The 24858-nt window shown below is 55.8% G+C and overlaps 9 protein-coding genes across 9 annotated transcripts; 4 read left to right on the top strand and 5 right to left on the bottom strand.

Moving 5' to 3' along the window:
* Positions 1-602: 602 nt before the first annotated feature.
* Positions 603-3663, bottom strand: B0H18DRAFT_1208033 (uncharacterized protein). The gene is made up of 7 exons (XM_048036249.1): positions 3347-3663; positions 2917-3269; positions 2047-2868; positions 1806-1997; positions 1545-1746; positions 1134-1492; positions 603-1068 (listed from the first exon to the last, which is right to left on the bottom strand). Exons 1-7 carry the CDS (start codon positions 3512-3514, stop codon positions 609-611), a joined length of 2556 nt encoding a protein of 851 aa, XP_047898185.1. The 5' UTR covers positions 3515-3663; the 3' UTR covers positions 603-608.
* Positions 3664-4298: 635 nt separating this feature from the next.
* Positions 4299-6847, top strand: B0H18DRAFT_951871 (uncharacterized protein; the record flags this gene model as incomplete). Its single annotated transcript, XM_048042053.1, has 7 exons — positions 4299-4457; positions 4502-4869; positions 4926-5609; positions 5666-5890; positions 5956-6150; positions 6206-6416; positions 6479-6847. 7 exons carry the CDS (start codon positions 4299-4301, stop codon positions 6845-6847), a joined length of 2211 nt encoding a protein of 736 aa, XP_047898184.1.
* Positions 6848-7368: 521 nt separating this feature from the next.
* Positions 7369-9497, bottom strand: B0H18DRAFT_982874 (FAD binding domain-containing protein). Its single transcript, XM_048044566.1, has 6 exons — positions 9229-9497; positions 9160-9180; positions 9013-9139; positions 8500-8946; positions 8412-8424; positions 7369-8351 (listed from the first exon to the last, which is right to left on the bottom strand). The coding sequence occupies exons 1-6, from the start codon at positions 9369-9371 to the stop codon at positions 7510-7512; spliced, it is 1593 nt and encodes a 530-aa protein (XP_047898183.1). The 5' UTR covers positions 9372-9497; the 3' UTR covers positions 7369-7509.
* Positions 9498-10496: 999 nt separating this feature from the next.
* On the bottom strand, positions 10497-12411 carry B0H18DRAFT_982868 (uncharacterized protein). The gene is made up of 11 exons (XM_048044565.1): positions 12357-12411; positions 12055-12306; positions 11946-12005; positions 11845-11871; positions 11420-11517; positions 11341-11392; positions 11249-11300; positions 10957-11200; positions 10896-10911; positions 10669-10874; positions 10497-10625 (listed from the first exon to the last, which is right to left on the bottom strand). Exons 3-11 carry the CDS (start codon positions 11969-11971, stop codon positions 10501-10503), a joined length of 846 nt encoding a protein of 281 aa, XP_047898182.1. The 5' UTR covers positions 11972-12005; positions 12055-12306; positions 12357-12411; the 3' UTR covers positions 10497-10500.
* Positions 12412-13075: 664 nt separating this feature from the next.
* Positions 13076-14088, bottom strand: B0H18DRAFT_982861 (uncharacterized protein; the record flags this gene model as incomplete). The annotated part of the gene is made up of 3 exons (XM_048044564.1): positions 13076-13323; positions 13381-13920; positions 13979-14088. Coding segments are annotated over 2 exons (478 nt in total), but the record flags the coding sequence as incomplete, so codon positions are not given.
* Positions 14089-14704: 616 nt separating this feature from the next.
* B0H18DRAFT_1101977 (uncharacterized protein) lies at positions 14705-16783 on the bottom strand (the record flags this gene model as incomplete). The annotated part of the gene is made up of 4 exons (XM_048032537.1): positions 15936-16783; positions 15728-15877; positions 15243-15693; positions 14705-15222 (listed from the first exon to the last, which is right to left on the bottom strand). The coding sequence occupies exons 1-4, from the start codon at positions 16332-16334 to the stop codon at positions 14705-14707; spliced, it is 1518 nt and encodes a 505-aa protein (XP_047898180.1). The 5' UTR covers positions 16335-16783.
* A 2316-nt stretch (positions 16784-19099) lies between these two features.
* On the top strand, positions 19100-19950 carry B0H18DRAFT_982840 (uncharacterized protein; the record flags this gene model as incomplete). Its single annotated transcript, XM_048044563.1, has 3 exons — positions 19100-19225; positions 19300-19403; positions 19528-19950. 3 exons carry the CDS (start codon positions 19103-19105, stop codon positions 19640-19642), a joined length of 342 nt encoding a protein of 113 aa, XP_047898179.1. The 3' UTR covers positions 19643-19950.
* A 236-nt stretch (positions 19951-20186) lies between these two features.
* On the top strand, positions 20187-21721 carry B0H18DRAFT_951866 (uncharacterized protein; the record flags this gene model as incomplete). The annotated part of the gene is made up of 6 exons (XM_048042052.1): positions 20187-20234; positions 20473-20831; positions 20908-20974; positions 21031-21094; positions 21332-21468; positions 21596-21721. 6 exons carry the CDS (start codon positions 20187-20189, stop codon positions 21719-21721), a joined length of 801 nt encoding a protein of 266 aa, XP_047898178.1.
* An 820-nt stretch (positions 21722-22541) lies between these two features.
* On the top strand, positions 22542-24421 carry B0H18DRAFT_982830 (delta9-fatty acid desaturase). Its single transcript, XM_048044562.1, has 5 exons — positions 22542-22923; positions 22980-23401; positions 23457-23817; positions 23871-24046; positions 24100-24421. The coding sequence occupies exons 1-5, from the start codon at positions 22596-22598 to the stop codon at positions 24265-24267; spliced, it is 1455 nt and encodes a 484-aa protein (XP_047898177.1). The 5' UTR covers positions 22542-22595; the 3' UTR covers positions 24268-24421.
* The last annotated feature ends 437 nt before the right edge of the window (positions 24422-24858 follow it).

Genomic DNA, 24858 nt, shown 5'->3' with positions numbered 1-24858 from the left:
GACAGGCATCGGCCGGACACACTCACTGGCCGACGGTCGGTGGATGGATTGGTATGGATGAGACAAGATGGTCGGCTGGGCTAAGACGGGAATCGGCTGCATACCATCTCTGGCCGACGGTCGGTGGATGGATTGGTATGGGTGAGACTAAACGGTCGAGTGCTCTAAGACGGGCATCTGCTGGACTCATTTCACCAGCCGACGGTCGGTGGGCGTATTGGTATGGGTGAGACGGAATGGTCGGGTGAACTAAGACGGTGGTCGGCCGCAAACCATCTCCAGCCCACAGTCGGGTAGTGCATCGTCATGGGGGAGACACAATCGTCGGCTGGACAAGAATGTTTGGCAGTCACTAATTTGATTCATTTCTACTAACGTATGGTCCATTTTTGTATCGAGCTGCGTTGGGTAGTGAACCAATCCGTCTTGAGAGCCAATAGTCCCACGCGCCGCCTTGCCCGCTTTGCCCGCCTTGCCCTCGGCCGACCCGATTGCCTTCCGTGAGACAGTCGCGGTCGGCCGGCGTCGGCCCATCCCATCCTGTTCCACGAGACTGCGCGTCGGCTGTACCATGACCTTCCATGAGACAGCTGAATGGGCTCTCTCCTTCAAGTTCGACCGAGTCCGAGCCAATTGCTCAACAAGTAGATATGCTGTTCAATGTATAAGAGCGCATGAAAGAGGTCCACCTTGTAGTGCATGTACATAGGCTGTGTGCATTCCTTGTTCATCACCGGGGCGTTGACGAAGGTCCATTTGCTTCGTTCCATCTTCTTGTCCCACGCGAGCACTGGGAAGTTGATGTCAATCTCAAATAGCTGCCTGCTATAGAGCACGCTGAACACGAGATACTGTTCGTCTAGCTGGACACGCGCATCTGCTTGGGTCAAACGGCGGTCAAAATCCCAGCCTTGATTCTTGTAATGTCGCATAGTAAGCAACGTCAATGTCCCGTGAAGTGCTCGAGTCATGAGCTTGCGTGCGGCCATCACGTCGTCGCCTTTCATATCAGGATCGCCGTGGAGAACAACAGCCAGTGGGATGCAGTCACTTCTGACAGCTGGGACCCTGATTGACCCGGCGACAATGCATCAGTGTCCGCGGGACTGAAAGAGCAGCAAGACCAGACGTACCCTGTCGAGCTTATGAAGGTCCAAAACTTGGATTGCGGTCCGAGCATTTGCTCAATCGTCTCCCCGATGAGCCTTTCTGACGCGAGTTCTCGAGCGAGCTGTTGGGACAGAGAACACGGATAAAACAAAGGCAGGAGGCTGGCCTTCTGTTCATCTGTCACGTCACTCCGAACGTAAAGCCTGGGTACGTGCGCATGATACTCATGGGACCCGTCGAACACCTCTAGCCACGCGCGTCCCAAGGTAGTGCGCATGCTGACGGCACGTCGATGGAAGAAAGCCATGATAACTTTCATGAGATTTGTCGTCAATTGAGAGGCATTGTCCGCAGGCATAGCCTTGCCTGCCAAGACAGATGTCTAATATGGGTATCGTCAGTGCAATGCTGCATACACATTCGCGGGACCATACCTCTTGGTAGTCGGATGGGACTGGTACCGGGTGTACGCCTCTTTGAATGAAGGTTGTATCCACGTAGCCCCAGGATTCTGACCAATACCGCTTAGCGAGAGAATACCAGCTGGCGTCCCGATTATGCGGACTCTCCCAATCCAACTCCTTGTATTCCCAGATACTACTCAATGTTGTCGAGCCAAGAATGACGTCGGGAGGGCTGCACGAAGGACTTCATGAATCTCACATGCACACGCAAGACAATTGGACAACTCCTACAGATTCTCACACTCGAGTTGAGCGAGACTCAACACATTCCGTACATGTTCTGCGACCTGTTTCGGCTGAGCTATATCCACATGCAGACCCCCGCGACGCCGATCGATGGGAGGTATGGGTGTATATTGGATGTTCTCGCGAGCGTTCTCCGACGCTATCTTTGGACTGACGTGGCTCGGCGGTGGATCAAACCTATGGCTTTAGTGAGAAGCCATCATAGTCGACGTGACAAATAGCTTACCCTTCACCCGCAGATTGTTGTCCTACATGCTGCCCGAGTATCCAGGCGTGAACAACAGGTTTTACGCGCTCGATGCTACGCTCGTAAGCTTGAAACGTGTCTGAACCGGGACGACCTCGAGTGTCGATGCGGTCGTCTAACTCTTCGTCTGACACGTCCGTCGGGGTCGGTGTATCGAGTTCCATGCGAGTTTCCGCAAATCTGTCCACAAGCAGATCGTGCATGACTGACCGCTGAGCCTCTCGAAGGCTCTCTGGGAGCTTGACGCTGTCCAGGTGGGTTGCCATGCGGAAGATGTGCTGCTGCATAGACAGCAACGCAAGCGCGACTCGATAACGCCCTCGGACGAATTCGCTGGCGCCCCCGACACATCGACACGGGAATGGGAGTGTGTCAAACAGCAATGATAGATACTTGTAGCCATTTGCGACGGCATACGGAATGTGCGCCACCAGGCGGATGTATTCCGAGTCATATACCAGGCCCATCGTCAGCAGGAAGTCCTGTGGATCCTCCTCTTGTGTATTTGCGGTTGTGGGGCGCGCGTGCACCATTGAAGCTAGACTTACTTCGGCCAAACCAGCGAGGTTGCGTAAAATCGACGGAAGTTCCTCAGTGGAGTCTTCGTACTTGTCAGGCCACCGTGCTGGACCCTTTGCACACAGAAGAAGAGCTGGGTTAACGGCACTGATAGGCGTATAGGCAAGCTGCTCCATAGATCTCGGTGTAGATGGTCCTGTAGGATAGAACAGAACGACGCAGTCGATGGACCCGATGTCCTCAGCGAGAGTGTCATTGAGTCCCATCACGCCGAGATTCTGCCTGAACTGTGTTGAGAAGGGAAGGCGAATGGCTTCAAATGGGACTCACCTTCGAACATAGGCACCAGGAATACCGTCGAATGCTGTCGCAATAGCGTGCTCGGCCACGGTTTCCGAGTCCCGGTACTGCAGCACTTGGGTCACTTGGTACAGTGACATATGTGTTTTGCAGACCGCTTCCTCTGCCCCGTCGTGATCGTAATAACGCGTGTGCTTATGACGTTCAGCAGATAGACAGAAGCTAAGCGGCGCTGCGGGATCGCAAGGCAGTCGTTGAAAGAGCTCTTCGTCCGTTACATAGACAAGTTCGTCCGGGATATGACGGAGTTGACCAAGGAGGAGCTCCAAATTGAACTGTCTTTCCTCCGTCCACTCGAAGGCTATACTTGCCTCCCGTTGTATCTGTTGCATCCGCCGGGATAATCAGACTTAATCATTTCGCAGATGGGTGTCGAGGTCAAATTGACTCGGATACATACCGGTAGTTCCGGTACCATCCAGACTTGGGGAATTTCCAGCCTTGTCTGTCGGTAATAGGCCCTAAAGCTCTCTATGTATCCGATCTGATGCTGACAACGCCCTTGCACTGCATCATCCAGAGAATCCAGCGACTCAATTGAAGCGAAAGTCCACTTTGGTAGTGGCATGTGAGATGGTCGCAACCGCCGCTAATGTCTATACGGGTGAGGACGAACGCCAGGTTATGCGATGAAAGAGATGATTGTGAGCCAGAGACGGATCTCGGTTTGGCGACGAGCGTTGATGTTCAAATACAGAGGCGAAGACTGGCATCGTGACCACTGACATACCCTCGGCTACACGCTGCCTATTCAAAAGTGACGCCCAGCACGCGAATACTCGTACTACTGCTTGAGAATAGCAGCGACGTGCGTTTTGGGTCCTTCATTAAGCTATCACCATTAGCTCATTCCACCAGTAAACACGGTAGACAGCCACGCACGTCTCGCCCTTCTACTAAGTTCTGCCGCTCCTTTCAGTTTCACGCCCAGGCTGTCTTAATTAATGAGAAGATCTGTTGCACTGCGAATATAGCCATGTCGAGTACGGAGGTAGCAGAGTTGGAATGTCATGGACCAAGTTCAGACTTCTTGAAGTTGTGCATGTGGGTGCCGTCAAGGAGCCGTGCTTGACGCCGGCTCGCACGTACGAAGCGAGCGCGGAGATTCAGAAGACTCTCAAGAGCAAAATACTGCGGCACGTCCATTGCCAAGGCACGTCTGAGTGAACCTGCCACCAGCATTGCAGTGAGTCATATGTACCACTGGCGCAGGCAACACCGCGCACATCCTTTTTAAATTCATAATTCACGCACCATATATTTTCGCTGGCACCACTGGTGGTGAGTCTCCACGTTCTCTCTGCTCGCATGAAACTCGATTCGCTACCTGATACCGCAAGTTCAATACAGTCATGGCGCCTTTGGATTGGACCTTCGCTTCGATCTGGTCAAACGATTCTTTGGACCAGACTCTTCGAACGCAGCTCCATCATCACTTTGATTACTTGCACGTCTTGAAGTCGTCATGGAACCAGCCTGAGACGCTTGACGTACCATCCACTTGGATGTTGGTGAGTCCGAGCCTGTTCAAAATTCATGATGCATTGCTGATCAGCTGTACGGTCATCAGAACGAGGTAAAGGCGGGTATCTGTTACTCTCCGACTCGTACAAGAGAGTATAGCAGGGCTGTCGTCCGTCTCCATCTCGGCTGCATTTCAGAGGGCCTCCGTCTCTTGACCGACGAAGAATTGATCAATCGTGCAGATCATGATACACCACCGCAATTTTCCCTTGCCGCCGAGCGCCACATGAACCCTGAAGACCGGGAATACCTCAGACAAGACGATGACTCCGTGCTTCATAATACCCACATGTCGCTTCACCAAGTGGCACAAGTGTTGCAATATCAAGGCTCAGAGATCTTGGCCGAGCATACAATCGCCATGGCTTTGGATGGCGTACCTTGCGCCTACGTCCGCAGGTATGTAATGTCTAAAATGTAGACCAGTAGCAACTGACTCTGAGTACGATCGCCAGGGAAGCCCTGGGGATCCTGGACGTTCAGCACGCACAGGATTCAATAGGGTCCATTGATTGTGCCATCATTTACTATCCGATAGGCCCGTCGACGTCGGCATCCCTAGAACATCTCGCCTATACACCCATTAGTGCTCTCAATCCAGCGGTTGTGCTCTGCATGAAGGGTCCCGCACGGTGGCCTGACGACGACGATCCGAACTCGGAGAGAGAAGATCTGCTACAGACGCGTCGTAACCTCGCACTCTCGAGTGAATTGAGTTTGGCATCCATAGTCCAATCGTGGTCGGATTCTCGGAACAACAATGGGGCTGCGCCATCCTGTGAAGATATGGCTGCTCATTCAAACGCGACGATGCTCCCAGCTTGTGCCATGTCTATGGGCATCATCTACGACTCGGAATGGATTCACTTCGTAGCGCACATCCCCTATATCACGGGCAACCGCCATCGGTATCTATCTTTGCTCTTGGACACCCTTCCCTTCCCCTGCCGATGTGTCGGGGGTGTCGCTGAATTCGTTCGTGGCCGCTATAGAGTCGCACTGGCCCTACTCTCTTGTCAGCACCACATCTTCCGTTTGGCGACGCTGCTAGAACATGTCCAATGGCCGGAACATGTCCTGACAGCGCACGAGTCAGTTATGCAAGGCTTACTCGAGGGTCTGCCTGATATCCGAGTCAGGTACGAAACACCGCCTCCCGTCCGCGTCAACCCGCGATGACCTCGCAGTCGGGCAGTTCGCAGTCGGACAGTTCGCAGTCGAGTGGTTCGCAGTCGAGTGAATCGCAGTCGAGTGGATCACAGTCGCATGATTCGCAAGCGAGCGACCCGCCGTCTCTGTATGGTTCCGCGAGACCAGATTTCTTCGGAGCAGAAATCGAGCGGGTTAAACCCGTTGTTCAATCCTGGTTGTTGCAATCAGAAGAGGCTCGTATGGAAAGGGAGAGGGAAACTCTGGAGAGGTAATGTCTGCCGCGATGTGCAACGTGATATGCATCTACTTACGAATATATTTCGTCTTGGGTAGTGCAACACATGTCATTGCAGAAGCGCATCCCCTTAACTCCGGTCACGACGAGGACACTGTGGTAACTCTACATGTTCGTTCCAGAAGCAATTCACTCCGACACAACACCGTTGCTACCACGCCAACGCTGATGTCAGCTCGTCCTTCGAACGTAGATGGTCATTTCAAAGCCATGCGCGATCTCGAGGACACTCAGTACGTCACGATTTTTACTCTGATGACTGAATCCATCACTCAATTGAGGTCGCAGGCATCTTCCTATGGTTCCAGCGACAGGTGCAAGGCGCGATACTGTGGCCCTCGCCGTCAATTGGGAGTTCGAAGACTTCGCATGGAGCTCGCCAGAGTGTGCATCTGCGCTGTCCAAGTATTTCAGGCAAGCGAAGAAGGGATTCCTGGAATCCGATATGATATTAGCCAAGATAGGACCAATACCTGTACCACATCGGTTCAGAGATAAGGTGAGTTTGTCAGACTATTGAATGCACTGCAGTACAACTCATAGTGGCTGCGATGTATACAGAATGATGTGTTCGCACGGCTTTTCAACCAAAATGCTCTTCAAGTAACACTAGCACGGGTGCAGTTGGCTATGGAGTTCTTCAATGGTAATACCATGAATAAGTCGTGGCTGGGCCTTGGTACACCTGAAGATTACCCGGAATATGTGCCACGCCTATTCAGTCGAGATGATTGGACCGAGGAGCAGATATGTGGGATACTAAGTCTTGTCCATTGTTGTGCTCGTTCCCAACAACTGGCTCGCGAATTGGCTTCTGAATGCCTCATCGGAGACGCGATCCTGAGGATTTTCGGCCCGCATTATCCGTATTGGACTGCCATACCACGACTGGTGAAACGGTATGACTATGTCGACCCTGGCAACTGTTGACGCGTGCTGAGGGTTATTGGACTGACAGGGACATGGTTACTCGTCATGGCTGCCTACCTCTGGCGGTTTTCCTCCTTGGCGATACCGATATGCCTGCCGGTGCTGTCATGACTGCACGGCGACACATGACTGAAGTGCTGCACCAGACTATGACCCTTCTCGCTGTGCAACATTGCAAGAAACAAGGGTGGAGGGTCGATCGCAAGCTCACGGAGGCGGACGCCGCAGTCCAACTGGACAAGAAGTTCTTCGCCTTCAGCGTTCTCTACAGCAGGCGGCTCTTCTGGGTGGACATCAATTTTCCAGCCATCGAGTACTCGCAATCCATCAAGCAGTTCAACTGGAAGTTCATCAGTGCACCAGTCAGGAGAATGGCATGCGAGCTGCCGATGAGCATCCCAAACCGGCTCGCCATCTTCCAAGCACTGCTGTTCATCGAACAGCATGTATACATGCTGAAACATCAGCTTGAAGTATCGCTTTGATGAGACGGACTCAGTAGTATGTTCGGTGTGTACTTAGGGTGGCGCGACCTGCCGCTATTCGTCCATCCGACCTAATGTTCGTTCAAGATCCCCGTATGGATACCAACATGATGGGCCTACTACATAGTAGGCGAACGTAGCCTATCAAGCCTAGAGACTGACCACTCGCCGCTACTGTTACACAAGCCTCGTGGATTCCTCCTGACCCTCCACCGACATCTCACCGATGGCATGCCAGTGCCCGATATCTCGCGACATAGCCTGCTGGCGGATCGCTCTGCCGTTGACAAAAGTCTGGAAGTACCGACCCACGGCTTGCATGCCGTCCATGTCAAGAGGTGCAACGAAGCCCACGATACCGTCGGGTCGGAGCACCACTAGAGCGCCCTCTGCAGCTCGCACACCGTACTTGTCGTACGCGTCGCCCGAGTGGTCGTAGGCCATTTTCCCAAGAGGAGAGACTCCGAGGGCCTCCGCAGGCTGCAAGACTCCTTCGCTTCGCACGATGGACAGGAAAACGAAGACATCCGCCAGGGTGCGCGTAAACGACGCCTCAGAGTCAACATGTTGTCTGAGCTCCCGATACCTCGCGGCACTTGTCTCATCGAGCTTCATGAAATCATCCACAGGGCGTACTGCTCCCGCGAATACGAGAATGGTAAACCTGTTCCCGGCCGACGCGGTGAGTTCATGTAGCCTGCGCGGGAGCTTTGCGCCGGGACGGAAGAGTGCCGCGTCAGGACCACGGTGACCCACCGAAACCGTCGCGGAAGGGCCATTGCCTGGGCCTGGGTAGGTCTGGTTGAGTAGATTCTCGGGGTACGAGATCCCTAGACCGACGTTGAAGGCCGCACTCTCTTCAAAGACATTGTACAGGTAGTCATTGACATTGGCGTCCGGCAGTGCGTTGAATCGTGCGGGAATCTTGCCTGAGATGAGGGATGAGGTTTCCTTATCAAGCTCGATGAGGTGCTGGGCTGATGCACGACGCTCGGAGTCGTAGACCTCCAGGATTCCTCCTTGTACCACCTTTCACGACGCCGGCAGCTTCCAGGCGAGGTTCGTAGCATCTTGTATACCCGTATTCATGCCCTGCGGGAATTCGCTAGATCAGCTGCCTCGGAACAGCGGTATACAGTGCACTGCAAAGATTCAGCACATACTCACCTGACCTGAGCCAGACGAATGTGTGTGGGCAGCATCTCCTGCCAAGAACACACGACCTTTCTTGAACTGCTCCGCCACGCGCTGGCCTACGGCATACACGGTCCACCAGTCCAGCTGGAGGAACTCCAATGAATTGGGCTGCAGGGCTTTCTTCGCCTCCTCCATCACAACGTCAGCCGTGACACCCATTCCATCGACACCGTCACGGTACAACTCGTCCTTGAGCACGAAGCCGATGCGCGTCCTGCCGTTGTCTATCGGAATCCAGAGAACATTTCCGTGTTCTTTTGTCTCGATGGAGACGGCGACGCCGCGGCGGTGAGGCAAGTCCGTCTTGACAATAGCGTCGAGCCGAACCCATTTGTGAGGGGAAGACACGCCGGGGAAGGCGATATCACTGAGGGCGCGAACGGTGGACCGGCCACCATCGGCGCCGACAGATACTTGCTACACACAACACAGTTGGTGAGCACTAATTTAGCCAACGACCTCACGTCGCACTCACCAGTGCACATGGACCAACTGGCCTTCTTTTAATTGAAGGGTAGCTGCGATGGGGTGTTCAGATGATTCATCGACGCTGTAGTCCATAAGCTTGACGGATGGTCGGACAGCATCTTCGTTCAGCTCCGTGATTGCACTGAGCATCGCGTCTTCTACGATCGCTGACGGATACACATGCTGTGCCCAATCACTTCGAGTATCATGGTGAGGCACCCATGTACGCACCAGAAGTCGAAATAGGTCTTGCCGGCGACTGCTTTCTTCACCCAACCCCAGCCTCGCGAAGCCGTGGCCTGACCGTCTTTCACGGTGACTGATCCCCTACACAAGGGATCAAATACCCCCTGGCAGCTTGAAATAACGTACATACCGACTTATGAAACCAATATCAGCTATTCTATCGTACACACCGATCATGTCCAAGAGCTCCAGCGATCGCGGATAGAGGACGCAAGCGCGGCCATACAGAGTCTGCTGATCTCTGGCATGTTGTTCTGGAGGAACGACAGGCAGCGATGTGAGGGGTTGATCCGCACATAAGCATAGAGCACACACCTACTACCAAAGCTCGTACGCCATTCCTGATGAGCATCAGGGCGATGACAAGGGCGGTAGGTCCGCCGCCGACGACGAGAACATCGACAAACTCGGATTCCGGCGCCAGTGGGGATGACGATGTTTCATGGGAGATTGTATGCTGCAGCGCTGATCGTTGACGTCCTGGGACCCAATGCTCGAATGCCACAGTGTCGGGCTTCATAAGTGCTGTAAAGCTTGAAGCCTCAAGGCAAGATCCACCTCGATGAGCGCTCGAACGTACTCAAGCTGGGCTAATTTCCATCATGGACTCCTGCCAGACGCCGATAGAAAACGTGCAATCAGCATGCGGGAAACAGTGAGACTAGGTCGGTCGACTGGTATTCAATGGGATGAGACAAGGCCTGCGGGATTCCATGTAGCATGGGACAGTGATACTGCCATCAAGCCCGGCACGACGAACCTCGGTGACGGACCGAGCTCAGAAAGCCTTGCGTATCATAGTACCACACTGACTTGAAGCAGAATGACGTGTAAGCATAGCAGTGGTGGAAGAGCCGGCGCCGTGACATACCTAGCACACGACTGACATCGAAAAGCACGGAGCAATACCGTTGCTGCCGAATTCATGTGTCTCTAATCACAGCCAGAACGTACAGCGATCACAAGAGATAAGCTTGGGTAACCGTTTAATGCAGGTACAGACTGGAAGTGGAGGCGGAGTTGTGGGACTCTGGGCTGAGCGCTGAGCGCTGAGCGGCGACTACACGGTCTGTCACAAACATGTGCCAGATAACGTCACGCTACGTCGCCCAATGAAAGAAACGATGGAAGATCCGAAGAACTCGAACCCTTTGAGCGATTTACGCATATTTCATGGCTATCCAGTTTCCATATAAGCACAGTCTCGATTGAGTACTTCTAGATGATCTGCCGCACACACACCAGCTAAACCTCACCCTACACCAACTCCCTAAACCTCAACTCCAGCATCCTCAACGGGACATAAAACAGCGCCGTCGCCACGAACGCCAGCTCGAACCCGATGTCGCCCGTCGTCCGCGCGAACGGCCGACGAACCACACCTGGCCCATCGACGGCACGATCAGCCCGACCGCGAGCAGGCACGCGCCGATGGCCGCGAGCCCGAGCGGCAGCCGCGGTAGTCGTTCCAGCAGCGCAGGTCGTAGTTCGCGAAGGCGCCGCGGCGGATGACGAGGTGCTCGACGATCACGACGGCGCAAAACGCGCTCGTCCAGTAGCCGATCAGCCCGAGGAAGTTGCTCAGCGTGTCGTAGAACTTGTGCTGGCCCACGATCGACAGCGGGATGACGCTGCGCGGGCGTCAGATCGACGCACATACGCATGGAACTAGGGAGGACGTACATCGCGGTGGCAAGCACGGAGAAGAAGTACCGCGGGACGAGGTCGCCTGCGGGATGAACACCTGGAAGGACATGCAGAACGAGTAGAGCGTGATCGCGATGTTCCCCGTCGCGCTGAGCGCGAGCATGACCGTCAGGAACTTGCCAAAGTTGCCTACGGGGCTGAGGACCGCCTCGAGCAGCCCGCCGACGTTGCCGTTGGTATACCCGTCGTTCCACGCGGGCACCGTGGACGCGGCCACGGCGAACGAGGCGCCGAGACATTGGAGGGTGATCTGCGGGTCGAGTCAGGGCCGGCTTGGAAACGTGTCCGGGGGACGTACGATGGGACGTTCACCCAGGTAAGTGTACATGAAGACCTTCCAACTGAAGCGTCTATAAGCGATAGCCATAGCCTCGACTACGAGGGACTCACGCTGGACGTCCGGTGTGTAATAGAGCGTGTAGTCGAGCTGCACGGCCCATAGCTGATCACAAAGCCCGCGATGACCGACGCAAACTCAAGATGTCGGCTGCGGTCGCCGGTTCTGCTGGCGGAGGGTTGATGAGGTGCTTCCCCCAAGTCCGACGGCGACAACGTATGCGACGAGCACTGGTATCCACATCAGGCGCTCGTACCTACTCCGAGGTCAGCGGCAGCGACAGCGCGATGCATGCAGGGACGCACCATACGAGGACCTTATAGCCACAGAAGGAGACCTGTGGTTACCAAATTATCAGACAAGTAGACACGCATCGTCAGAGATGGGATCGTACGAAGAGCGAGATTAGGCAATGATTACAATTCCGACCCTAGCGCACAGAGCACGGTAAGCACAGTGTTTCGTTCGAGAGAGGAGGCAACGCACGTCCAACTAAGATGTCCACTCGATACACTTGATAATGTTTGGCCTCCAAGAATGCAGTTCAGATGTTGTACCCCATCCCCGTCGCCATGTTAAATATGCTCATAATATAACGCCAAAATACCTGGATTTGGCTGTGAGCGTTCGATCACAAACACTTACTGGAATGACGCACCCGAAACTGTAACGTGCTTGACACATCTGCCGGAGGCCTAACCTGGGGCCGAACGTCGCGCTAAGACGGAATGAGATCAAGATCACGAAGGAGAAGAGGTCGTACACACAGGTATGCCGGAGGGATGTTCGTTAGGAGGTTGAAGAAGAGGATGACCAGGCATGTGTCCCGGAGTCCGAGCCCGTATGCGATCGGTCCCAGCGTACCGGCAGAGAATCTGAAGTACCGACTTAGAGGGAGGCACGGAACCGAGTCGTGGCAAGAACGCACGAGAGGATGTTGAAGTTTGCGGAGAGGAAAACAAAGAAGACTTTGCTGTAGTGTCTATCCGTCCGTTCTTCCGGAGGGACGGGAAGGATGCCTTGCAAACAGTGAGTTCGGGCGTTCTGCGCCAGTGGCCGTACCACGCACCTCTTTCCTCCACCCCCCATCTCAGCAACTGCCGACTCCACCGGGTCTTCGCAAAAAGCTGATTGTTGTGCGAACCTTCCGCGAGTGACCCGACATCCTTCTCCGAGTCCGTAACGGCGTCAAATTTCTCTTCGTTGCTCATGAGGCGTTGAGTTTGCTTGCGATAGCTAGTATAGCAAAGGTGCGCGATGGTCCTGGACAAGCAGCGAGGGATGTGATAAGCAAACGGCTCGAGATCCGCTGGTGTATACATAGCGCGGAGAAGGTTCCGATGAGGGTCCTTAACGGCGCTCGAGATCTCGGCGAAGACGAACGATACTCACGATTGTCAACGTCTCCACTACCTCTATCTGACCTTCCCCTCTATCTAACCTTCTGCGACGAGTGTCGTCGACGATGCCGGCGCAGGTGTCGGATGGGGGTTGTGTACAGAAGTCATCCGGAGCCAAATTGTGGAGAGCAGAATGCCGGCGGCGCGGGGCGGACTGACTCGATGGCTGGAGGATATAAAATTGTTGATCGGGTTCGAACGTGCCTCGGTGAGACCCGCTGAGTCGGGAGTTGCTGCAGGGATAGTAGATACTGATGAACGGGGGAAGCAAGAGCGTCATTCAGGTGTATGCGACAGTACAGTACTCAGTCTCGATCAGCCTTGGATCAGTCCTCGGCGCAGTGGGACTCGGAGAAAGATTACGTCATCGAGACGACCAAACCTGGCAAGTTGTTGGTGGCTGGGGTTGGCTGGGCTTCGTCTCTTACCACTCCAAGCTGGTCAATGTTCGCCGTGCCATTCCTCTTCTGTCGCAGTCACACATTGCTTGATCAACCAACTTTATGCGAATGTTTCTGAGGAGCAACTGGTCAGCGGCTATAGCTTGGATTGACCCATTACTGTAACGTCACTTATGGCCCTGTTACTGGTGAAACAGCAAGCCAGTCTGACGACCTGGAGGACACGTATATATCGGTATGTCATACACTTGGGCAACCATTGGCTAGAGGAGTGAAGTTTTACTTCTCGTAGCATCATCGCGAATATTTGCAGACCTGCGCTTCCTACTATCCGCCTACCCCTCTTCCAGATGCTTTTTACAAACTATAGCTAAGACTCGTGCAACGGCGCAGATGAAGGCACGACTGCTCTCATCGGAGGCCTTCGGCTGGACACTGCATCCCCATGTCCAACGTGGTACTGGTTATCCGAGCGTATCGTCGCTCCGCGTCCAAGGCCCTGCCCTCGCCCAACTCAAACTCGTACGGATTCTCCTCGTCGTTCGTGAAGAGCGGGATGCGCTCGAACTCCGGGTGCGGGCGGGGCAGTGTGGGCAGCGTGAAGTACAGCTTGACGTGGGTGAAGCTCTCGAGGTCGTCGAGGGCCGCCCACGGTACGGGCACGCGGACGTTGCACGGGTAGGGCCCGCCGGAGACGGTGAACAGCACCCAGTGGCGGCGCATCTCCGCGACGGATGTGAGCCGCCCGACCCCGGAGCGTTGCGAGTCGGTCTGGAGGACGATGTGTTGGCGTTTCCCGAGTTGTTTCGCGGGTCTCGACTTGACCACCCAGGTCAGCCCTCTCCCCTCTCCCATGACCGGCATCTCCTGGACGTGGATTGTGAGTGCAGCTTGTGGATCGCATTGGAGGCTGAGGCGGGGGAGGGTGGCGCCACCGATGGGGGCGTTCACGCGGGAGGTTGGACGTTGGCACCAAGAATGCGGCCCGCCCGTTGTCATTGCGTCCTGGGCACCACAGCGCGAGGACTCGCCCATTGGTCTTGGAGCAAGAGGGCGCGTCCTGCGCATTATACTCAGATACTGTCGGCAGCACCCATCGGGTGGTACCATATATTCGCTTATACCTGGGCGTTTGTTCGCCGTGATACGCGTCCCCTGTGCGCCTCTCATGCTGTCTCCTCCATCTGTGCACTTCGTTGCTCAATCGCGCCGTTCGCAGGCCCAGCCCTGGAATGCTCTGCGCCGCTACTCGCTCAGAACACCACGTGTAAGCGGAAAGTTTGCCATTGGCTCTGCCGGAGACACGTCCTCGGGATGGGCAGCTTCATGCTTGGGATGTACGTTATTGAATTTCATATACGATATGACATTGACATCTGCGCGTCGCTGAATATGATGGACTTCAGGACGGACGACGGGAAATTATAAGATGCTGTGTACACCGACGAAGCGGCAATTATACTGATTGAATGTAGTAGATTCGCTAAGACGCGGCGACAGACAGGAGCAGGACGGCATGCGAAAACAAGGACAGCGAGACGAAAAAGAAAAGAAAATGAAGCTTGCAAGACGTGAGGAAGACAAGGAAACAGGACAAGACAAGACAACATGAGGAATCAGAAGTAGGTGTATGGCGACGCCACCTTATGAGCGGGTCTGGCCGCGGCGATCGCCCGAGGAGGAACAGACAGGTGCACACCACCTGCGTCGATCGCCGGAGACGTGTGCTCTTGGGCAACAGAGAGACCGAGTCCAATTGTAGGCCTCGGCTGGCCACGAAGCTGAGAGCGCCTCGGTTTCAGGAACGGCGTGGCCCCGCGAACGCTGGTCGGCCTCACGATTCTTCTCGGTACGTACACAGGCTGCACCGTCTCCTCACTCGGTGCGTTCCACGAGGGCGGAGGCGGCTGCAGGTAGTCCATCTCCGGAGACACCTCAAAGTGGAAGAGCGAGGAGCAGTCCGGTGTCTGCGTCGGGGGTTCGCCGACGTCGGTGTCCTCGAGGACGATGGCGGGGGCGACAGCGGAGGAACAGCGCCGCGGCCGGTGATCTTCGACAAGGTCTTCTTGACGGGCCAGACCAAGTACTCCTGCATGCGCGGGGGCGATGGCTCCAGGAGCAGAACGACGCGCCTCTGGTCAGGCGAAGACAGACGCAGGAGCGAGGCGAGATCGAGCGGCGGCAGGAAGCCGTGGTCGTCAACGATGGCAGGAGGCGTCGCCGGGAGCGGGCTGTCGGTGCTCGATGCATCCGAATCGTACTCCGAGGCTGGACTGAGCGGCGGAGGCCCCTGCACGATGATTTCGTCGAGCATGCTCATCACCCTGCTGCGGCGCGTGGGATCTGCTGCGATGAATGGGAACGGTGTTGGGTCCTCAGGGGTTACAAAGGTGGGCTCTTGTGCGAGAATGGCGTCGAGGCGGTCAAGCAGGCTCTCTCCGCGATCAGCCCTGGGGCCTTTGTGGGCGACTTCTTGCCTGGCCCTAGACTCGTGGTGTTCTGGCGACCTCCGTGTTGGACATCTGTTCTGGGTACTGACGGACGGGGTATCTCCGCGGATTGAACCGCAATGAAGGTGTCGTTGGTCTGTGAAGGCTTGTGTTAGCTGTGTGCGGATGCCGCGGTTCTGATGTACTCACCCGTTTCGTGTTCAGAACAGGTGTGCCAGACGTGGCGGACGTTCCAGTGGCAAGGCCCGCGTTATTGAAGAAGGAAGGCCCGCTTGGCTCGCCGTGAGCCCCGCTCTCCAGTACAGCAGGAGGAAAGTCGGTGACTGAAACCGACAGTGACTTCCAGCCCGTGTCAGCCGACACTGACGATGCAGAGTGAGGTGAGCTATGAACGTACCGGCGGCGCGGACTCAGCTCCCTTGGGCGTCGAGGTTAGCAGGGCTTGGTGAAGAGCTCCAGTCCCGCCCTTCTCGACATTGTCGTTTGGAGTGCTGTCACTCAGTGTCATGCTGGAGGAGCACCCATGGTACAACGTCGGCCGGTGGCTCACTCCAGAGCGGGTGTCGAGAAGCTTCGGGTCCGTTTCTTCGTCGACACCTCCGGATTGCTGGTTACGCCGGCGGCGTAGTCGGAGGCGCAGGAGGTAGACCCCGGCCGACAGGAAGAGGAGGACGGCCACGAGCACCGAGACGACGTAGATCAAGAGCTGCTTGTTGCCTTGGAAGACTATAGGAAGGCTTGAGGAGACGTTGGCGGTAGATTGAGGCACTTCAGGCGAAGCCAGGATGGGAGCCATCTCGACTTGCTTCAGCGCCGCTTGCTTCGGTTGTGCACGATTTGGTTGAGACGGCGCAACAGAGGTATGCGATGGTCGAGGAGGAAGCAACGGGATCTGAACACCCACAAGCCGGCGAGTAGGGTGGTGCGTTAGAGTTCAGCCTTGCCAGCCTCTTGTTGCAGTGCAACCTGATCGAAGGGACGCGTAGTCTGATCCTCAACGCAGCACTGACCTATGCGTAACGTTCGCAGGACAGCTCTGATGTCCTTCCTGCAAATATATGCGAACTTGCATGTTGCTGCGACACGGATCGACTGTACTTCGTAGCTACATTGATCTGCGATGCGTAAGTCTAGCACTGGAGCCCGAGGTAGACCCTCTGTCACCGTATACACGAAGGGGGCCGAGATCAGACATGCATTGTGCAAAGCAACAAATCCTGTAGATATTGGTCGTGAACGAATTGTTACTCTACGAACCACGGTACAATGCGCATTGCCGTGACGCGTGGAGACCGTCGCGTCCTGTGATCACGTGATCGCGTCGTATGTGATGTCCGCAAGAGTCCGTTTAGATGGTGTGGATATGGCAGATTATTGACTCGTGTCGCCCAACTTGACCAAGGCTAATTGTACGATAATGACAGTCGCGAAATGAAACAAGGAGAGAAACGAGAGATAAACTTCCGGCGGCTAGACAAAAGTGACATACAACATTTGTTAGAATGATACATGGCTACGCGACAGTGTCAAGAAACCCTATATAGTGACGAGAAATCATGCGGCTGATACAGGAGAGTTGATTGGGAGGAACCAGGCGAGATGTAGAGGAAGATCCGAACTGAATCCTTGCGCGAGACATGTCATACAAAACTAGAGAAGTCCGTGTGCCGAGACGAATGCCTTGCTATCCGGGAGTCCATGTTGATCCGAGTGAGAGTTGGAAACTGCTGCACGAGAAAAAAGGAAAGAAAAAGCAGGTCAAGACTGAAGGATGCCCCCAACAGTCCTGACCCGCGCGATAACGGCACGCCATGAACCGCAGGGCATTACGAGTTCACGACGTGTCGAACATCAAGTAAGAGATTTCAAACAGTAAGCAAGAAGAAGGAGGAATATATAGCGATAATGATAGTGCGCGGGGGTCATCTTGGGTGGAGAGCCTGCCAATCGCCTAGTGCTCAGGCTGAGAGAACGAAGTCAGTAGCTGCGTCGTTTGAACGCACAGATATTACTCGCCTGCTCTCCGATACCCCACATCGACCGAACGTTCTGCTGCAGGATCTTCCGTCCCTCCTGTGCGTAGCGGATGGCGGCGTCCTCGCCCATCTCGTCGCGAAGCGCGCGTAGCTCGGCGTGGCGCTGGACGCGGCGCTTCCAGAGACCGAACAGCTGCAGACCAGGCTGTTGGCGGCGCAAGAGGCGCTTCGCGTATCTCATCGTGGTCTCAGGAACGTCCTGACAGAGCATATTCAGTATAAAAACGTGGAGCGAAAACAGAAAGATGCTCACCTCCTCAATGATAGACGCCATCGTGAGAGGTCCACTCGAGGGACCGGGGCGGGCCTCCATCCCCGTCATCGCACTGAACGTACGAGGGCGAGTGGCCGAGCGAACTAGAGCGAGGGGCCCGTCCGGCAGGATGAGCAGAAGAGGAGGAAGAGCCAAGCGCGGCATCGGGGTGAAGTTCGCGAGGTCGTATGCGATCATCGGGCGAGGGCCACCCATCAACGCGTGATCCTGGGTAGCCGCCTTGCAAGGCTGACGAACTGTCTCCTGAACGGGAGCCTCGATGGGCTGGATGTCCGCCTCGGTGGGCACGGTCTTGACCGCGGGCCGGTGGAGGCGACGCTGCGAGAGGCCGAGTAGCTGAAGGCCGGGTTGTGGCGCCGCAGAAGGCGCTTCGCGTATCCCATCGTCGTAGCAGGCACGTCCTAAAGAAAGCAGCGTCAGCATCTACAACGGCAGAGGAAACGGCGACTGACCTCCTCAATAAGAGATACCATGTTCAGAGGTCCACTGGACTTAGGAGCAGCGCGGCGTGCCTCCATGAACGTCATCGCGCTGAACGTGCGCGAACGAGTGACTGAGCGAGGAATGCGACAGGCGTGGGGACTGGACCGTCCCGGAAGACGACGAGCAAAGGCCGAAGAGCCAGACGTGGAGCCGGGGTGTAGTTCGCGAGGTCGTATGCGATGAGCGGACGAGGACCGCCGATGAGCGCGTGGTCCTGGCTGCCGCCCTGCGAAGCTGCCGAATGGTCTTCCGAGTGAGGCCGGCCATGCGCTGTACGTCTTCGTCCGCCGGCATTCCCTTGAGTGAGGCCATAAAGAGCTGTTGAATACCTATTCAGCCAAGTGTGCGAAAGGGGAAAACCAACTCACCATCGACGAATATAGGCTACGCATGACGAACCCGAACATGGCAGGACCCGAGGTGACCCACAGCGAAGTCCGCCACGCCGTCCTAACAGGCTCGAGAGTAGCGACGGCGACGTACGCGATGACCATGGTGTAGAACAGACAAGCGCGTGTGCTGTCCGACGAGAACCGGCGTGTGACGATCCTGGAAGCCTTCGACGACCGTACGCGCGATCTTGACGGCGTACGGTGTCCCAGATGTGGAAACAGAGCTGCTATCTTCGATCTCGGATGGGCTGGATTTCTCCGCGGTCGCTCGGCCCAGAGACAGGTCCTCAAGGTTTGCGGGACCCAAACGATGATGTCTCCGGGAGGCCGCACGATCAAATCCGTTGTCCAATCCGCGAGATCGAAGACAGGTGGTACGATGATGTCCGTCGTTGTGCTCCACTTGCGCACGTCTTCCTGGAAGCCGGTCAACAGGGCCGCGTATGGGTCTCCTGGGTCGTCGACGAAGGCGTCAGGGAGGAGGGGGACCGGGTCGGTGTCTGTTATGACTGGGATGAACCGCCGACTGCACCGAAGGACTATGATCAGCGCCTGACTTGGGAATAACGAGTGGAGGGGACGCACCTGGTGTCATACATAAACCATGCCGCGTCGGAAGCCCTGTCACCTATGCCCCCGAAGACGCCTGTGAACGCGTCTCCGACCCCACCATGTATGCTGTCAACACCATGTTGCCTATGCCTGCGAACGCGTCTCCGACGATGCCTGTGAATCTATCTCCGGCCCCACTGTGCATGCTTTAGAACGAGGCCAGTCGTCGTCAACCGTGATCACGTACCTGAGCGAGCCGGATACATGGTCGAAGAAGGACTCGACCCTGTCGACCATGACGGGCAGGCGTGCCGAGGCCAGATATCGGTTGTGCAGCGAGGCCCCACCTCCGCCAAGTCGACAATAGATGTACGACTTGGGGTTGAGGGCTAGTGCACCGGCGGTGACGAGGATCGCGCCGAGGTTGATGAACATGTTGATGTTGATACGAGTGAGAATGCGAATAACTCGAGAGAGGAGGGCGCTGAGAGGGACGCCTGTGGGCGGGATGGGGAGACATGGCGGTGCGTCCATCCGTATTTATATGTTTGCGGGGAGGGTGTTGGGCGTTGTTTGTCGCATTAAACGGACTGTGTGCGTGACCGCGTCAGGACGCGTCGCGACGCGCGACGCGACCGACGCTTTCCTAATTCGGATGACAGGGTCAGTTCGTTTCTGTCAGGACGTCCCTTGTCTTCACACCACGCCTGTCCCCCGAGCCGTGCCCTGCTCCCGCACTCATCTTCATTGCAGCAACGGTCACCGACGATGTGCAGCGACCTCACGACGGAAAGAGCAGTGTTCGGTACGCATGGAGAACAACTACGAGACCCTCCGCCTGGCCTGATGGCCGCATATATGCGTCTCGTCGGACGTGAAAGCAGGGCACACCGCAAGGAAGGCAGAAGCCGATGGGGTATGGCCCGTCTTGCACGAAAGCCCTGCTGTATCATAGCATGGTGAGTGTCATCGACGCCTTAGATCACCACACGTACGCTCACCAGCATCTTGCGTCTGGCAGCGTGACTCGCTGCTAGACTGTTACGGAGTGTCTCCCGGTACGCTGTTCTTCCTTCCAATACCCCCTTGATGGCGACTGAATCTTTTCAGTCCACGAAGAATGCTTATGGCACCATCGACATTTGAAATGTGCCCCTGCTTTGCTCCGGAGGATAGCATTGAACCACTTTGTGGAAGCGAGCTACAATCCGAGCGCCGACGTCTGGTAAAGATGTGATCTCAGGCGCTTCGGCTGAGGGTTTTGCCTCCGCTTCCCCACACTCTGAGCGCCTGGACCAGGCACGCTATGGCCGTCTTAACACCGAGGCAACCACTCGTACTCAGGAAGTACGAGCGTGTACCATCTCCATGAGATGTCAAGCTGGAGCAGCGATGGAAGGATTCTGTCGGTCGTCTGTGTCAACGCACCCTCAACCTCGACGCCAAGAAGAATTTCTCACGTACGCGAGTAAACTGGGTGGGACATGGTCCAGCGTTGGTCATTTGGATAGGCACGGGCCTGATGTAACTCTACCATTCAGCCATGTTTCTATCAGGTGCGTCGTCGCTCTAGGGTGCCTTCGCCGGACGCATCTGAGTCGTGCTTGGCTGATAGCCTCGCGCGCAGAACAGGTCCGATGCGTGGCCAGTCCATGACACCCCTGAAGGACGTCATGCCATGTCCAAGGGACGAGGCACAGTAGACCAATTCGAGCTAACTGCCTTTCCGCGTAACAGACTGCTCTTCGTTTCTAGGAAGTCGAGGGACGACTACTACTCGTGGGGAAGATTAGGGTTGGCACGACATGGGTCATAAAACGTAGGTGCGCGTTGTGTCAGCGTATTCAAAAGGCAGTCGCTGACGCATCCAGGGAGGATATATCCGGCTCACCACAGACCAAGACTGACAGCAATACTCGCGAAAAGACATCTTCGTCGCGACCGTCAAGTGCAGCTAACACGGCAGTCAAGGCCCAATCGAGTACGGACGGACATGTGTAAGCAGTCACAGAAGACACCTTGTAGCGGGGCGCCACTCACGCATGAATGTCGGAAGACCGGGGCCTGAGCTTGCAACGGGGTGTCCTGGGACAATCACAGTCCGTCGACACATCGCGCGGTCTCACCTCGGAGCACGCCGATACGTCCACTGGGGTGGTTTATGATGTCGTTCCTCCCCCCAACGTTAGGCAAGTACGTGTCTCAGCGATTACCCAGCCCGACCACCTTCTCGTCTCGGACACGTCCCGCTTTCCCACAACCGTACGTGTTGGCGGCAGTGACACCGGCAGTTGGATATCTATAGCTGACTTCGCCGCAGCAACGCAATTTGGTTAGTATCTCGTTGGGGCCTGTTATCCGTACACATATCCGCGCCAAGGGTACACAATGCGTCGTTGTGCTCATCATGGTGCTCTGGACCAAGACATATGAAGTCAGGACGTGAGACTTCGTCGCGCCACTTTCGTGAGGATGCTTATGTACTTGCCTGATAGAGCAGTACACGCTGCCCATCCCCCCAGGGAGTTTCGAAGACGTCCACGCTAGCCGCGCCGTGTAGTCGTTTCCATTTAGCGAAGCCCGTCGATAGTGTCTGGTACTCACCAGGGTTCGACTGGGCCACTGTCGTGTCGAAGAAGTTTTCAATAAACATAGCGAATGTAGAAGCCGGCGCGCTCTGGCGTCGACTGCATAACATGACATCCTGCTGGATAAGTAGAATTCGAACCAGATTTTGATGAATACCATCCGCTCTAAGTGCGGCACAGGTGAGGGGGCGCAGTAGGGCCGTCGGAACGCCTCGGGCTGAGACTATGGGGCATGCCTCCTGCTTCCCCCCACGGCGTCCGGCCCCACCACACCAGCCTTGTATGTCATTGTGGAATTATGCCATTTTTGGTCGCCAGACTCGCACTGCATTTTCTGGTTAGCATGCGGCGCGTGCATCATGAACCGTCTAGGCGACTCCCCTGTGGTGCTGGACCCTGGTAATAAGCGAGATTTCATGAGCATTGAGTGCCTCCATTGCGCACCAACCAGTATGCTTTCGTGCGCATATATGCCGCCTTCATGGATCCTGTAGGCACAGGACGGTAGACAGTGGACGGGCTGGACGATAAGTCCAATATTGGAATTATGTCAATGCGCAGAGGATAGGCTTTAGGCTCGAGAAGCGCTCGAGCGCCACCAGCAAGCAGTGTGGCCGCACGTGATGACAAATTCGTTGGGGATGGTCGCCACCGTTGGGCTTGCGCAGAGCGTATATATTCGCAGCCCCGAAAACATGGCCCGTTGCCTTTCCTTCCCTCCTTCCGCTCACGATGTCCTCCATCGTGTGGACACGGTCCACGTCGCCTTCAAAGGCTCACCCAACTCCTCCCCAGACTCCGCCTCCCAGGCAGGCGAAGCTGAGCAAGGAGGAGGAGCCGGCTGACATGAACATTCCCGACAACTACGTTGCCTGGACCCTCAAAAACCAGAAGGCTCTGCCGCCCATCACCCGGGATAACTGGTGGAGGGAGCTGAACTACCTCAGCTTGTCCATCCTTGCGATTACCCCCGCCATCTCAATCATAGGCGCGTACTACACACCACTTCGCTGGGAGACGGCAGTATGGAGCGTACTCTACTACTTTGTGACCGGTCTCGGTGAGTCCCTATATTTGTTGCAAGCACAGTAACGGGATGGCTAACATTCCTACTAGGCATTACAGCGGGATACCACCGTCTCTGGGCCCACCGGTCATATAATGCTTCCAAGCCTCTACAGTACGCACTCGCAATTGCGGGCGCAGGCGCCGTCGAGGGCTCGATCAAATGGTGGTCGCGGGGTCACCGTGCGCACCACCGTTACACGGATACGGACCTCGACCCATACAACGCGCACAAGGGTTTCTGGTACTCACACATCGGGTGGATGATCCTGAAGCCGCGTAGGAGACCGGGTGTTGCGGACGTGAGCGACTTGAGCCGGAATGAGGTCGTACGGTGGCAGCACAAGTGGTACATTTACCTAATCATCGCCACGGGCTTCCTGGTGCCGATGGCTGTCGCAGGATTTGGTTGGGGTGACTGGGCGGGCGGTTACATTTACGCCGGCGCCGCTCGTCTCTGCTTCGTTCACCACGTCAGTATCCTATTTGTCTGTCAGGTTTGCATTGTTCTCACACTGTTAATTGCAGTCGACGTTCTGCGTCAACTCCCTCGCGCATTGGCTGGGTGAGGCGCCCTTCGACGACAAGCACACACCGCGTGATCATGTCATCACCGCACTGGTCACGATCGGCGAGGGCTACCACAACTTTCACCACCAGTTCCCTATGGACTACCGCAACGCCATCAAGTGGTACCAGTACGATCCCACGAAGTGGTTCATCGCGCTCATGCAGAAGGTCGGACTCGCGAGCCACCTCAAGGTCTTCCCGGACAACGAAGTGCGCAAGGGCCAACTCACGATGCAGCTCAAGCGTCTGCGCGAGACGCAGGAGAACCTGACGTTTGCGCCTGATGTGAATGACTTGCCGGTCATCAGCTGGGAAAGTTGTGAGTAGTTGTATAGTGACGCTGTGAGATGCCTGGTCTAATCGCGAGCACAGTCCAGGAGCAAGCGGCCAAGCGTTCACTTGTCGTCATCGGGGGCTTCATCCACGATGTCTCCGCATTCATGGACGAGCACCCAGGCGGACGTCACTTGATTACCAAGAACATTGGTAAGGACGCGACCACCGCGTTCTTCGGCGGTGTTTACGACCACTCTAATGCTGCGCACAACGTACGCTTCTTCCTCCCCTCGTCATGTATTAGATCGCTCACATAGTTTTACAGTGGCTTTCCATGATGCGCGTCGGTGTTCTTCACGGCGGTACACAACACGGGCTCGAGGACAAGAACGTTCCGCCATCGCAGCGTCTCCGAATCGCGCGGTATTCCGAGCTCGGCTCCGGCAACGCGTCCTCGACGGCGTACTCGGACAGCGAGGGCCTCCTTGGTTGAGCCCTCCCCCGTGCTGTCGTGTACCATGTTGAGCCTCTTGGATCCGTTGTTGTAGTATATATCAGTTCCGTGTTTGGATCATGACAAAATCCTGCGTTGGTGGTTGGTTAGGCAGGTGGTTGGTGCGACGTTGATCGGGACCGCGTCTCCGCTGCGCATGTAGGCGCAGTAAGCTGTGGATGGGGGCGGGTGCGGTGTCGTGGACTCTGCATACATAGATGCTTTCGCTACGCTGTAGATCATCTTTACGAACGGAATGACGGAATGAAAGGTTTTATACACCTAAGGCCAGGGTATACGCTGGGTCAATTGCGTTGCGCACTGTTGTACTGGGGAAGGTGATGTTCAAATTAGCACTGCAGTCTGCGCGCGTGGAGTAGTCAGCGTCCCAATACATAATGTCGAGCGTGCATGGTTCGTTGATCGTTGAAGGGCTGTCACGCAAGTGCTAGTGACAAGAACCATCTCATCGCGCACGTAGAATTCGGAAGCCGTGACCTGTAAGACTACGCAACGATACCCTAAATGAAACAGAGAGCATAAATAGGAATAACGATAGCCGTGATCGGGGGTGCACGAGAGAGACCGTAG

Source organism: Fomitopsis serialis (assembly GCF_022376445.1).
Source record: "Fomitopsis serialis strain Sig1Antser10 chromosome Unknown B0H18scaffold_7, whole genome shotgun sequence".
NCBI lineage: Eukaryota > Fungi > Basidiomycota > Agaricomycetes > Polyporales > Fomitopsidaceae > Fomitopsis > Fomitopsis serialis.
This window is presented reverse-complemented; position numbering and strand designations above follow the sequence as displayed.

Excerpts from the sequence above, each read along its gene's own strand:
- B0H18DRAFT_1208033 (XM_048036249.1), bottom strand. The coding sequence starts at position 3,514 with ATGCCACTACCAAAGTGGACTTTCGCTTCAATTGAGTCGCTGGATTCT. Across the intron at positions 2,869-2,916 it reads CCTGGTGCCTATGTTCGAAG|GCAGAATCTCGGCGTGATGG; the intron begins GTGAGTCCCATT and ends AACACAGTTCAG. Across the intron at positions 1,069-1,133 it reads ACCTTCATAAGCTCGACAGG|GGTCCCAGCTGTCAGAAGTG; the intron begins GTACGTCTGGTC and ends CGGGTCAATCAG.
- B0H18DRAFT_982874 (XM_048044566.1), bottom strand. The coding sequence starts at position 9,371 with ATGTACGTTATTTCAAGCTGCCAGGGGGTATTTGATCCCTTGTGTAGG. Across the intron at positions 9,181-9,228 it reads AAGACCTATTTCGACTTCTG|CATGTGTATCCGTCAGCGAT; the intron begins GTGCGTACATGG and ends GATTGGGCACAG. Across the intron at positions 8,947-9,012 it reads AAGAAGGCCAGTTGGTCCAT|CAAGTATCTGTCGGCGCCGA; the intron begins GTGCACTGGTGA and ends TGTTGTGTGTAG.
- B0H18DRAFT_982868 (XM_048044565.1), bottom strand. The coding sequence starts at position 11,971 with ATGTGTCAAGCACGTTACAGTTTCGG. Across the intron at positions 11,301-11,340 it reads TTACACACCGGACGTCCAGC|ACGCTTCAGTTGGAAGGTCT; the intron begins GTGAGTCCCTCG and ends TATCGCTTATAG. Across the intron at positions 10,626-10,668 it reads GGGCTCGCGGCCATCGGCGC|GTGTGGTTCGTCGGCCGTTC; the intron begins GTGCCTGCTCGC and ends TCGATGGGCCAG.
- B0H18DRAFT_982830 (XM_048044562.1), top strand. The coding sequence starts at position 22,596 with ATGTCCTCCATCGTGTGGACACGGTCCACGTCGCCTTCAAAGGCTCAC. Across the intron at positions 23,402-23,456 it reads GTCTCTGCTTCGTTCACCAC|TCGACGTTCTGCGTCAACTC; the intron begins GTCAGTATCCTA and ends TGTTAATTGCAG. Across the intron at positions 23,818-23,870 it reads GGTCATCAGCTGGGAAAGTT|TCCAGGAGCAAGCGGCCAAG; the intron begins GTGAGTAGTTGT and ends TCGCGAGCACAG.